Here is a 12373-nt window from a genome sequence, read left to right on the forward strand (position 1 = left end):
CAGTAGTTTGAATCCCATGACGATGTAGAAGGGCACACTATTTGGCCGGGGGACATTATTTGGCATGACAGGCCCAAGAGGCAAAAATATATATAATTTATCCAAACACAGGAGCCCGCTCTCAATGTTCAATAGTTTATAAAAAATAACTTTGGATTAAGTTATCACGAGCACATACAGGTATCTGCCAAAATGAAAACACCAACATAAACTGTCTTAAAAGGGTGTTGCGCCACTACGAGTTGCTAGCACCATGTCAATGCGCCTTGGCATATATTTTACAAGTAGACCTAAACATGCCAGGAAAATGCACCCCACACCATAACATACAGTGCATTCGGAAAGTATTCAGACCCCTTGACTTGACACATTTTGTTACGTTACAGCTTTATTCTAAAATGGATTAACAACAACAAAAAAGTATCAATCTACACACAATACCCCATAATGACAATTTTTATATTTAAATAAATTCAGACCCTTTGCGATGAGATTCGAGAATGGGCTCAGATGCATCTTGTTTCCATTCATCATCCTTGAGATATTTCTACAACTTGATCGGACATGATTTGGAAAGGCACACCTGTGTACATCATATAAAGGTCCCACAGCTGACAGTGCATGTCAGAGCATAAACCAAGCCATGAAGTCGAAGGAATTGTCTGCAGAGCTCCGAAACAGGATTGTGACGAGACACAGATCTGGGTAAGTGTACCACTTTTTTTTTTTAAGCATTGAAGGTCCCCAAGAACACAGTGGTCTCCATCATTCTTAAATGGAAGAAGTGTGTAACCACCAAGACTCTTCCTAGAGCTGGCCGTCTGGACAAACTGAGCAATCGAGGGAGAAGGGCCTTGGTCAGGGAGGTGACAAAGAACCCAATGGTCACTCTGACAGAGCTCCAGAGTTCCTCTGTGGAGATGGTATAACCTTCCAGAAGGACAACCATCTCTGGAACACTCCACCAATCAGACCTTTATGGTAGAGTCTAGACGGAAGCCACTTCTCAGTAAAAGGCACATAACAGGCCGCTTGGAATTGCCATACAGCACCTAAAGGACTCTGGTCTGATGAAACCAAGATTGAACTCGTTGGCCTGAATGCCAACCTTCACGTCTGGAGGAAACCTTGCACAGTGAAGCATGGTGGTGGTAGCATCATGCCGTGGGGATGTTTTTCAGCAGCAGGGACTAGTCAAGATCAAGGGAAAGATGAACAGAGCAAAGTACAGAGATCCTTCATGAAAACCTACTCCAGTGCGCTCAGGATAGCTGTACAGCGACGCTCCCCATCCAACCTGACAGAGCTTGAGAGGATCTGCAGAGAAGGATAGGAGAAACTCCCCAAATACAGGTGTGCCAAGCTTGTAGCATCATACCAAAAAAACCTTGAGGCTGTAATCGCCACCAAAGGTCCTTCAAAGTACTGCGTAAAGGGTCTGAATACTTGCCGCCGGGGCGGAAGCGTAGCCTAGTGGTTAGAGCATTGGACTAGTAACCGAAAGGTTGCAAGATCTAATCCCCGAGCGGACAAGGTACAAAATCTGTCGTTCTGCCCCTGAACAAGACTGTTCCTAGGCCGTCATTGAAAATAAGAATTTGTTCTTAACTGATTTGCCTAGTTAAATAAAGGTCAAATAAAAATATATATAAATGTGATTTTTTTTAATACATATACAAACATATCTAAAATCCGGTTTTTGATGTGTTATTATGGAGTATTGTGTGTAGATTGATTAGGGGAAAAATGATTTAATCCATTTTAGAATTAGGCTGTAACATAACAAAATGTGGAAAAAGTCAAGGGGTCTGAATACCTTCCGAATAAACTGTTTACTTTGTATCCCTTGTTTCCTTTATTTTGTCAGTTACCGGTATGCCTAGAGTCAGGAAGGCCGCCGTTTGGGCAGTATGCCTGCCAAATATAGCCTACAGCTTGTTGCATCATGGCCAGGAAAAAGGCAGTTTGGAAAGCAAATGCCTACTGCTGAAAAAAGAAGACTAATATGCTTGTAGAACCAATAGAAAAAAATCAAAAGCCCCAGGGCCTATGATTTCTTAATCCAGCGGTGCAGTTGTCTGGGAACCCAATTTATTGTTTCTCCATAGACAGACAAATAAAAAAGAGTACACACACCAGACAAAATAACATACACCTATTTAATAAAATGTTTTCTTGACATGTTAAAAATACCCATTAGAAGAAACATGACCACTGAATAATATGAACAGAGAACTTTAGATAACTATAAACTCAATCACCTTTGAGACCAAAATGAAAACAGTGAACTGTCATGTCACAATGGCAAGAGGATACAATAGGGACATAGTTGTATTGAGACGTAACAGATAATCGTACTGATAAAACCCAGTAAGTACTTCAGTCTCCAGGGCGTTGGGATGACCAAACACCCTCAATAGTCTGGCTGGTAAACCCGATGGCTACACTGTCAGAACAGGATGCATGTTGACGTTTAGTGTCATGAAACTTGCCCTTGAGGCATAACTGAAAGATTTCTGCTAGATGGGCCAGCTGGAAAGTCAAAATGGTCTAGATTGTAAAAATTCATGAAAACAAAAATTTGCCTTTTGGTTTTAATTTAAGGTTAGGAGTAAAATCAGATTTTATGACTTGGTGGCTGTGCCAGCTAGTGACCACTCTACAGAGCTGCCTCCAGAACAAGATTCATGGTCAAACACGCTAACAAGATAGGGTGTGAGAGAGAGGAGGCTAGGGTGGGAGAGAGAGGCTAGGGGGGGAGAGGTGGTTGAAAGCAGCTAGGCAACACTGATTTGTTTTTTCAACACTGGGTTAAACATAACGCTTTAACACAGGGTAGAAAAGGCTTGACCATCTGATGGCAACTTACATCAAATCTGGCACTCAACAGGACTGGATTTGCATCGGACTGTGACTGGTGGTAAAGGGGTTATGGGTTAGGACGCTATTATGGGTTTATGATTCATGTAATTTCTCTCCACCTGATCACAGATCAATATGGAGAATACATATGAATCTTAACTGCTCCATAGTTTAGGTTACCATCAGACCCTCTTCTGAAATCACAGAATCGCCTGTCATCTACATCACAGGAACTTTGATCGGCGACGCTTGGTGCCGTACTCGGACTGGCGTGCGTATGTATGCGTGTACGCGGCACAAGATCAGAACACAGCAACAGAGCAGAATCTGATCCCCACCTACAGATTGAGAAGAGTTCAGTTCTGCAGTCAATCAGGACTGGTTGGTGTAACATACAGTAGCTTAACAGAGTTTGTATATAACATAATAGATTGTTGATATAAAAGGACTAAAAAGAGACGTCCGTTACGTGCTAATCTCAGAATGGACCATCCAAAACCAAAGCATGCTAATGTTAAATAAGAACAGACAGAGAAACAGAAAACCATACTGCAGTTTTATAAAAACAAACTTGGGGACCAAACGGCAACAGCAGCAGGTCAGGCAGCAGCTGCCTCTCCATCTGCAGAGCGGGGCGGGCAGGCCTCGTGGAGGGTTATGGGTAAAGAGCATCTGTAGAGGAGCTACAGAGCTACAGTACTTTTGGAAGTACAGGCGGACCAAGGTTCTGAGAGCAAGACAGGGTTCCGAGAGCATGTCTGTCTCCTCACTAGTCCCCCTTGGTCAGCAGGTCTTCTATGTAGGCATCTAGTTCGTCATCTGTGTTTATGTCAATATCCTGCAGGAGGGAAGGAGCGACATTCCATTTAAGTTTGTCCGTGTGTGTGAGTGCGTGCATGCGGGTTCTCATCTTCTCTGTAGCTAAGTTTCGATTTTGGTGTATGTCTTACCTCCTGTACTTTCTGCAGCAGTTGTACGATGTTGGTTCGTAGTTTCTGTAGCTTCTCGTCTGCCTCCCTGAGTTTGGTCTCAGCGCTGGTACTCTTCTCCTCCACAGCTTTGGCTCTGGCGTCAGCTCTGCTCTGGTACGAGTTACACAGAGACTGGAGACCCAGCTCATACTGCTGGAAATACTCCTTCTGCAGACGCATGCATACACACGGTCAGATGGATATATACACTACCGTTCAAAAGTTTGGGGTCACTTAGAAATGTCCCCGTTCATTTCTCGTTCAGTTCATTCCCCGGCCTTCATTTCTCAGAACAAGAATAGACTGACGAGTTTCAGAAGAAAGTTCTTAGTTTCTGGCCATTTTGAGCCTGTAATCGAACCCACAAATTCAGATGCTCCAGATACTCAACTAGTCTAAAGAAGGACAGTTTTATTGCTTCGTTAATCAGCACGACAGCTTTCAGCTGTGCTAACATACTTGCAAAAGAGTTTTCTAATGATCAATTAGCCTTTTAATATGATAAACTTGGATTAGTTAACACAACATGCCATTGGAACAAAGGAGTGATGGTTGCTGATAATGGACCTCTGTACACCTATGTAGATATTCCATTAAAAATCAGCCGTTTCCAGCTACAATAGTCATTTACAACAGTAACAATGTCTACAATGCATTTCTGATCAATTTGATGTTATTTTAATGGACATTTTTTGTGTTGCATTTCTTTAAAAAAAGAAGACATTTCTAAGTGACCCCAAACTTTTGAACGGTAGTATATATATACACACACATACGATTTTGCTTTGGTATGAATTACAATGATATGACTGTCTACTATGACTGCAGCAGACTCCAGGGCAGGCTCTAGAAGACATGAGTTAAAGTTAGAGGTCAGGAGTTAAAGGTCAGTCTCACCATAGGGAAGGCCACTAGCTCTTCTGCGGCCATGCTGTTGACATCGTCCTTCGGGATCCGGAAATCAGGAGGGAAGAAATAACGCAGCAGCGTCCTGAAGAGAACACACACAAAATTAGATTTGTGACATCCCCGTTCCATTCTCCCTCTGAAAAAAAGGCAATTGGAGGCCTAAATCCAACAGGTAGGACTCAATGACAGAGTATCAGGTAGTCATGGTTACCTCATCATGTTGACCAGGTTGTCAGTCACCTCTCGACTGGTTCCTGGTTGGGTGGTGTCGGGTTCCATGGGGGCGGGCCCTTTTTCAGTCCCCTCCCCTTGCTGTGTGTCAGGGGTCTGGGAGAGGGGAGAGGGGGGTCGCATCAACCTCACCTCCTCACTGCCTTTGAAAACCCTAATAACAACAACCATAAATTATACCAACAACCTCACCTCCTCACTGCCGTTAATAACCACTAATAACAGCACCCCAAAACTCCTGAGCACAGTAACTTATCAAAACATTTGGAAATGAAATAGAAACTGGCACATCATTGGCCACTGGTACAGCATAGTGGTGGGGGAAAAAAATCTATAGTTGCATATGCAATTTTATTTTTGGACAATATATTGATATTTTACTCCAAGTACCGATTTAAATAAATAGAATAGCTATAGCCTGTTCTCCATCTTTTTAAATAGTGAGCCAACATATTTTCAGCACTTATTTGCCTGACTGATCAAAACCTGTTTTCTCATGCCCCTTCTTGGTCTCTCTGCAGCAGACATAGTTCGCAATATAATAAAATAGCAGTATCGAATCGCAATACATATTGTATCGGCACCTAAGTATTGTGATAATATCGTATTGTGAGGTCCCTAGCAATTCCCAGCCCTAGTACAACACACACATAAATGTGAGACAACAAAGCACAAACACGGTGAGTTGGTGAGCCTACCATCGGTCCTTGGGGGTGGATCTGGGGACGTAGTCAAACTTCACCTTCCAGCGAATGCTCTGCTTACTGATTTCCACAGCAACCACTTTGCCTGTGAACCATTCCTTATTCACCCGTACCTCCACCAACATACCCTTATCTACAGGAGACAACAAAGGAATTGTGATGCTTTGTCCTGAAACGCTGATGTCTATGGCATTGCTAATAGGAAATCTTCTCAGCAAATCAACTATCATCAAGAAAGAAATTAAAATCACCTTTCTGAGCATTCTTCGGTTCATTCTCTGGGTGCTCGTCCTCTGCACTGCCTGTCACCTAAAAACATTACACACAGAAAACACACTGATCAAACTGTCTAGTAGTGTGTGTGTGAAGAAATACATGAGTGGTGTGTTATTGAGAAAAGAGAGGAGAAAAAGAAGCAGGAGAGCAGAATATAAGCAACTATATATAGAATAGTTAAGAGACAGATAGGACCCAACACAAAGGTTCCCAGGTTTGCTTGTCAGTATTCCCGTACCTCACACTAGACTACTGCAACACAGTTTACCCTGCCTAAAAACCCTCATATTGGTGCCACAACAGAGAGGCGTGCAGATTCGTTGAGAAAACATGCCATTTTTGGATATTGATTAGAGATTGTCAAGGATGCACACAAACGCCAAAATATTAGTTCAGATTATTTGGCTTCCAATATGTGATCTATAGGCTGAGAGCTTCATAAGCGGTTTATTCAATTCTGGGATTTGAATAGTGTGACAATATTTGGTGAGAATCACAACTTGGGGTGCAAAATCAATTCTAGCTCAATTACAGCAATTATTTAATCTGCAGTTATTCTTCTGCTATTTATTCTGTTACCAATAATACGTCAATGTTAATAATATCTTCAGATTACAATGATGTCTCTTAACTAAATGCAATCTATTAGCTTCCAAAATGTACATAGGTATATCTAGCTGTAATATAACACATTCTGATGGAATGGCTTGTCCCACAGTGCATTGAGTAAATGCTGGAAAAAGATGTTGGTTCCTTTCTAATCATACCAATGTGAATGCAAAGAGGAAAAATAAGTGGTGGCGCAAAAGAGTCGAGTCCTCATTCAAAGGCAAGATAAGAGTTTTTCTTGTTTTTCTTAACCCCAAAGTTCACTTTAAAGAAGACTGAGATCAGTTATTTTAAAGAGGACTATATACGAAAACCCCCTTAAGAGTAGAGTTAGGAGACAGACCATTTAGAGTAGAATTATGAGAGAAGGGGAGGATCTATTCTATTATGATTAGAGTTAGGAGAGAGGGATAGGACAGATAACATTATGAGTTGAGAAGGTGTAGCCTCTTGCGCCGTGGCTGGTGGGTACCTTGGCTCTAGCCCCCGCCGTGGGCTTAGGCGGGGTGGGGATGGGTTTGGCTGGCGGTGGTGTTGGTATGGTAGCACTCCTCTTCTCAGGCGGCGGGGGTTTGGTGCTGAGTGGGGGGGTGGGGACCTGTGGGGTCGATGACATCACATGACCTCTGAACTATGGGTAAACTGGTGTGCTCCATGTGTCAGACTCTTGTTCTTCCTCCAAAAGAGTTTTCCCCATTCTCCGTACCTAACATCACCTCTCTGTCCTCACTCGTCTTCAGGAAACATCTATCTGTCCTCTTCTTCCAAACATCCCTTCCCCTTTATCTTTCCGTTCCCTCTCCTCTTACACATGCAGTGCTTTCCTGTGTCTGTCTGATACATTGTATACAGATATTCTATAGATTGACAGTTTGATAGTCTGAGCAGTGAAAATGTGTGTGTGTGTGAGAGTGTACCTCCGTCACTTTTCCCCGTTTGAGTGGAGCTTTCTCAACAGCTTTCCCACGATTCCCCACTGCAGCTGCCATCTTGGATTTCTTGGGCTGAGGCTCCTTCTCCTCCTCGCTGTCCTCTTCTTCTTCTTCTTCTTCCTCCTCCTCTTCTTCTTCTTCTTCCTCACTCTCCTCCTGCTCCATCACTCTCTTGCGCTGGCTGCTAGTAGGTGTGGTTGCTTTGGCAGGAGACGATTTGGCTTGAATCTGTAGAAACACCATAGATATTACTGATACTGCTAAAGGACCATAAAGGTATTTTGACAATTATTTTGGTATTTGGCAATTAACTCATGGATACCATTTTTATGCCTCTGCATCCAGTATGAAGGAAGTTAGATGTAGTTTTGCGAGCAAATGCTAACATTCGCAAACATTTCTAAAAACCTGTTTTCAATAGTGCAATGACGAAGTCTACCTCATCCGACTCTGGGTAAGTAGATAAATTGCCAAAGTCTCGCACTATTTTAACATAACCGTAATAGATTTGTTAAAGGACAACACACATAAACATACTCACCCGTGAGCTGCGGCTTGGAGGGGTGGGTTTGGCGGGGATTTTGGCTGGGGCTTTGGGGACGGGCTTAGCTGGAGGGGGTGATGGCTTCGCTGCAGCTCTGGCTCTAGATTGGTCGACTCTGGAGGCTGGGGCAGCAGGCCGGGTGGTCGGTCGAGGGGAATTGGTGAGTTTGCGGTTGAGGGCTGGCGGCTGGCTGGGGGCGTTCTTGAGGAGGGCGGGGAGGGGGGGGGAGCGAGGGCGTGAAACACGCTCTGAAGACCTGGTTGCCTAGGAGACAGAGAGAACATGAAACATTATATTCAGATATCAGGAGACAGTATGTGTTATTGTGTGAAACCAGTAGAGGTTAAGTATGTCTGTATACATGTAGTGTGTGTTTACCTGTAGACGGGGAGTATTTGTGACTGTGTGTGTGTGTACCTGGGAAGAACTGTCATTCATGGGTCTCATGCTGACATCCAGAGGCAACTTCTTCACATCTGCAGCTGATTTGATGGTGCTGGTTTTCTGCAGAGCCTCTAGTTTCTCCTGCTGCTGCCTGATCTTCTCTGTCAGCTCTTTCTGTTTGTCCTCCGCTGTCTGTCTGTCCTTCTTCAGAACTGCACATGGAAGGTTCTGTTTCTGCTCCGCTGCATCACACCTACAACACACACACACAACATTTGAGATATACTGTATGCGGTGTTCCTGCAGGTGTGTGTGTGTGTGTGTGTGTGTGTGTGTGTGTGTGTGTGTTTACCTGTCCTGAGTGCTGTCAGGGTTCATCAGACACACCCAGCTGTCCGGGTAACGTTTATCCACCGCATCCATCTGGAATGGCAGAGTCCTCCACTTCAGACATTTATCTACAGAGAGAGAGGGAGAGGAAGACAAACCTCAGAGCTTGTCTATTTATGTGTGTGTGTGTGTGTGTGTGTGTGTGTGTGTGTGTGTGTGTGTGAGACTTAACACACTTTAAAGTGTGTATGTCTACAACTCACCACACTGTATGGTGAGGGGTATCTCCATGGCGCGGCGTCTCTTGTATCTCTGCTCAGCCGAGGGGAGTGAGGACCAGCTGGCCGACAGGTACCCAAACTCATCCCAGAACTTCACTATGCCCTTCTGAGCTAAAAAAAGCGGGAAAAGCAGAAACATGCTAGACATATGGACTAAGGCTGTTGCAGTAACTATACAACCACGCGTAACTATGCTCATTAACAGTAGTGTGTCTAACTAGAGCTATACACAGATTTAATAGTTACATTATTTTGCTACCCTTGATATGTATATTTAGCCTACTAAACATCCTGCCTGCATTCATTGTTCTCCCCCTCATGTTGCACCCTAGACAGAGAGCGAGGAGTATGGTAGACAGAGAGCGAGGGGTATGGTAGACAGAGAGCGAGGGGTATGGTAGACAGAGAGCGAGGGGTATGGTAGACAGAGAGCGAGGGGTATGGTAGACAGAGAGTGAGGGGTATGGTAGCCTACACTTGGGTAGGGGATTAACTGTATTACTTTAAGAAGTTTTTGATATTCTTTCAATGCTTTAGCTTACAATGTTAGTTGTATACTGTAAAAAAGTGGAGAATGTCAACTTTCTAAAGTTAGAATTACTAATTTAATGTAACCCTGAAGCTATATATATTTTTTCTTTTATTTAACTAGGTAAGTCAGTTAAGAACAACATCTTATTTACAATGACTGCCTACCAAAAGGCCTCCTGCAGGGGACAATTTAAAAAAAAATATATATATATAGGACAAAACACACATCACGACAAGAGACACCACAACACGACAAAGAGAGACCTAAGACAACAACAACAGCATGGGAGCAAAACATGGCGGCAGCAGCATAAAACATGATACAAACATTATTGAGCACAGACAACAGCACAAAGGACAATATGGTAGAGACAACAATACATCACGTGAAGCAGCCACAACTGTCAGTAAGAGTGTCCATGATTGAGTCTTTGAACGAAGAGATGGAGATAAAACGGTCCCGTTTGAGTGTTTGTTGCAGCTCGTTCCAGTCGCTAGCTGCAGCGAACTGAAAAGAGGAGCGACATAGGGATGTGTGTGCTTTGGGGACCTTTAACAGAATGTGACTGGCAGAACAGGTGTTGTATGTGGAGGATGAGGGGGAGTGAGGCCTAAACGGGTTTTATAAATAAGCGACGTGTATACAGAGATGATCAGTTTACAGAGTGGTATAGAGTGCAGTGATGTGTGCTATAAGGAGCATTGGTGGCAAAACTGATGGCCGAATGGTAAAGAACATCTAGCCGCTCGAGAGCACCCTTACCTGCCGATCTATAAATTATGTCTACATAATCTAGCATGGGTAGGATGGTCATCTGAATCAGGGTTAGTTTGGCAGCTGGGGTGAAAGACGAGCAATTACGATAGAGGAAACCAAGCCTAGATGCAACCTTAGCCTGCAGCTTTGATATGTGCTGAGAGAAGGGCAGTGTACCGTCTAGTCATACACCCAAGTACTTGTATGAGGTGAATACCTCAAGCTCTAAACCCTCAGAGGTAGTAATCACACCAGTGGGGAGAGGGGCATTCTTCTTACCAATCCACATAACCTTGTTATGTCCAAAACATAGGTAAAAAGGCAGAGAAAGCTTGTTGGACATTAAGAAAGCTTTGTTTTAGAGTGTTTAACACAAAATCCGGGGATGGGCCAGCTGAGTATAAGAGTGTATCATCTGCATATAAATGGATGAGAGAGCTTCCTACTGCTTGAGCTATGTTGTTGATGTAAATTGAGAAGTGTGGGGCCTAGGATCGAGCCTTGGGGTACTCCCTTGGTGACAGGCAGTGGCTGAGACAGCAGATGTTCTGACTTTATACACTGTACTCTTTGAGAGGTAGTTAACAAACCAGGCCAAAGACCCCCCAGAGACAACAATACTCCTTAGCTGGCCCACAAGAATGGAATGGTCTACCGTATCAAAAGCTTTAGCCAAGTCAACAAAAATAGCAGCACAACATTGCTTAGAATCAAGGGAAATGGTGACATCATTTAGCACCTTTAAGGTTGCAGTGACACATCCATAACCTGAGCAGAAACCAGATTGCATACCCGAGAGAATACTGTAGACATCAACAAAGCCAGTCAGTTGATTACTGACAAGTTTTTCCAACACTTTTGATAAACAGGGCAAAATAGAAATTGGCCTATAACAGTTAGGATCACCTTGATCTCCACCTTTAAATAAAGGACACACCGTGGCTACCTTCCAAGCAATGGGAACCTCCCCCAGAGGAGAGACAGGGTAAAAAGGTCAGAGATGGGCTTGGCAAAGATAGGGGCAGCAACCTAAAAGAAGGGTCTACTCTAAACCATCTGACCCAGCTGTTTTTTAGGGGTCAAGTTTAAGGAGCTCCTTTAGCACCTCGGACTCATTGACCGCCTGAAGGGAGAAACTTTGTAGCGGGCATGGGAAAAAGAGGGAGGAGCATCGGGGATAGTCGCATTAGAAGGGATGGGAGATGAGGAAATCTTGAACGGGCAAGGAGGCATGTTAGAGTCAAATAGGAATCCTGACAATGAAGTGGTGGTTAAAGAGCTCAGCAATGTGCTTCTTGTCAGTAACAACCACATCATCAACATTAAGGGACATGGGCAGCTGTGGAGGAGGAGGGTTTATTCTCCAGGTCTTTAACCGTTTTCCAGACCTTCTTGGGGTTAGACCCACAGAGAGAGAACTGCTCCTTAAAGTAACTAACTTTGGCCTTCCGGATAGCCTGAGTGCACTTATTTCTAACGAGAGCCAGTCAGCATGAGTATGCGTGTGCCGAGCTATTTTCCAAATGGAATTCTTGAGCTGGAGTAACTCTGCCACATCACGGTCGAATCAGGGGCCGAACCTGTTTTAAATTCTTATTTTCTTTATGGGTACGTATTTGTTAACGATACCACTGAAAATATCAAAAAAGGAAGGTACAAGATTCTTCATCAGAGGGGATTAAGCTGATTCTATACCAATTTACAGAGGACAGGTCATGAAGGAAATCTTGCTCATTGCAGTTTTTTAGCAAGCGTCTATGACAAATCAGGACAGGTTGTTTCACTGAGCAGCCATTATGAACACAGGCTGTACAACAGTGATCACTAAGGTCATTACAGAAAACACCAGACTGATAACCATCAGGATTATTTGTAAGGATAACATCGAGGAGAGTAGCCTTTTCTGGTTGTTTGGATTCATATTTTGTGGGATTGGTAATAATCTGAGAAAGATTTGGGGAGTCCCATTACTTTAGGAGATGGGAGGGTGGTTTAAGCATGTCCCAGTTTATGTCACCTAGCAGGACAAATTCAGACTAAGTGTAAGGGGCC

General features: G+C 43.6%; 1 protein-coding gene across 5 annotated transcripts in view; it reads right to left on the bottom strand.

Annotated features, from left to right (window-relative positions):
- Positions 1-2145: 2145 nt before the first annotated feature.
- Positions 2146-12373, bottom strand: part of LOC139576706 (ATPase MORC2A-like) — a 30930-nt gene continuing 20702 nt past the window's right edge. For 3 of the 5 annotated variants that reach the window (XM_071403058.1, XM_071403056.1, XM_071403057.1), the window contains exons 16-27: positions 9016-9144; positions 8775-8880; positions 8456-8675; positions 8036-8302; positions 7480-7722; positions 7035-7160; positions 5929-5986; positions 5672-5810; positions 4954-5127; positions 4731-4824; positions 3813-4001; positions 2146-3700 (exon numbers count right to left, since the gene is read on the bottom strand). In XM_071403058.1, the coding sequence (XP_071259159.1) occupies positions 3632-3700; positions 3813-4001; positions 4731-4824; positions 4954-5127; positions 5672-5810; positions 5929-5986; positions 7035-7160; positions 7480-7722; positions 8036-8302; positions 8456-8675; positions 8775-8880; positions 9016-9144 (1814 nt within the window). In that variant the 3' untranslated portion in view covers positions 2146-3631. Of the gene's footprint in view, positions 3701-3812; positions 4002-4730; positions 4825-4953; positions 5128-5671; positions 5811-5928; positions 5987-7034; positions 7161-7479; positions 7723-8035; positions 8303-8455; positions 8676-8774; positions 8881-9015; positions 9145-12373 lie in introns of those variants that run through there. The other 2 variants (XM_071403059.1, XM_071403060.1) reach the window with 2 other exon arrangements.

The sequence above is a fragment of the Salvelinus alpinus genome, chromosome 5 (assembly GCF_045679555.1).
Source record: "Salvelinus alpinus chromosome 5, SLU_Salpinus.1, whole genome shotgun sequence".
Taxonomy (NCBI): domain Eukaryota; kingdom Metazoa; phylum Chordata; class Actinopteri; order Salmoniformes; family Salmonidae; genus Salvelinus; species Salvelinus alpinus.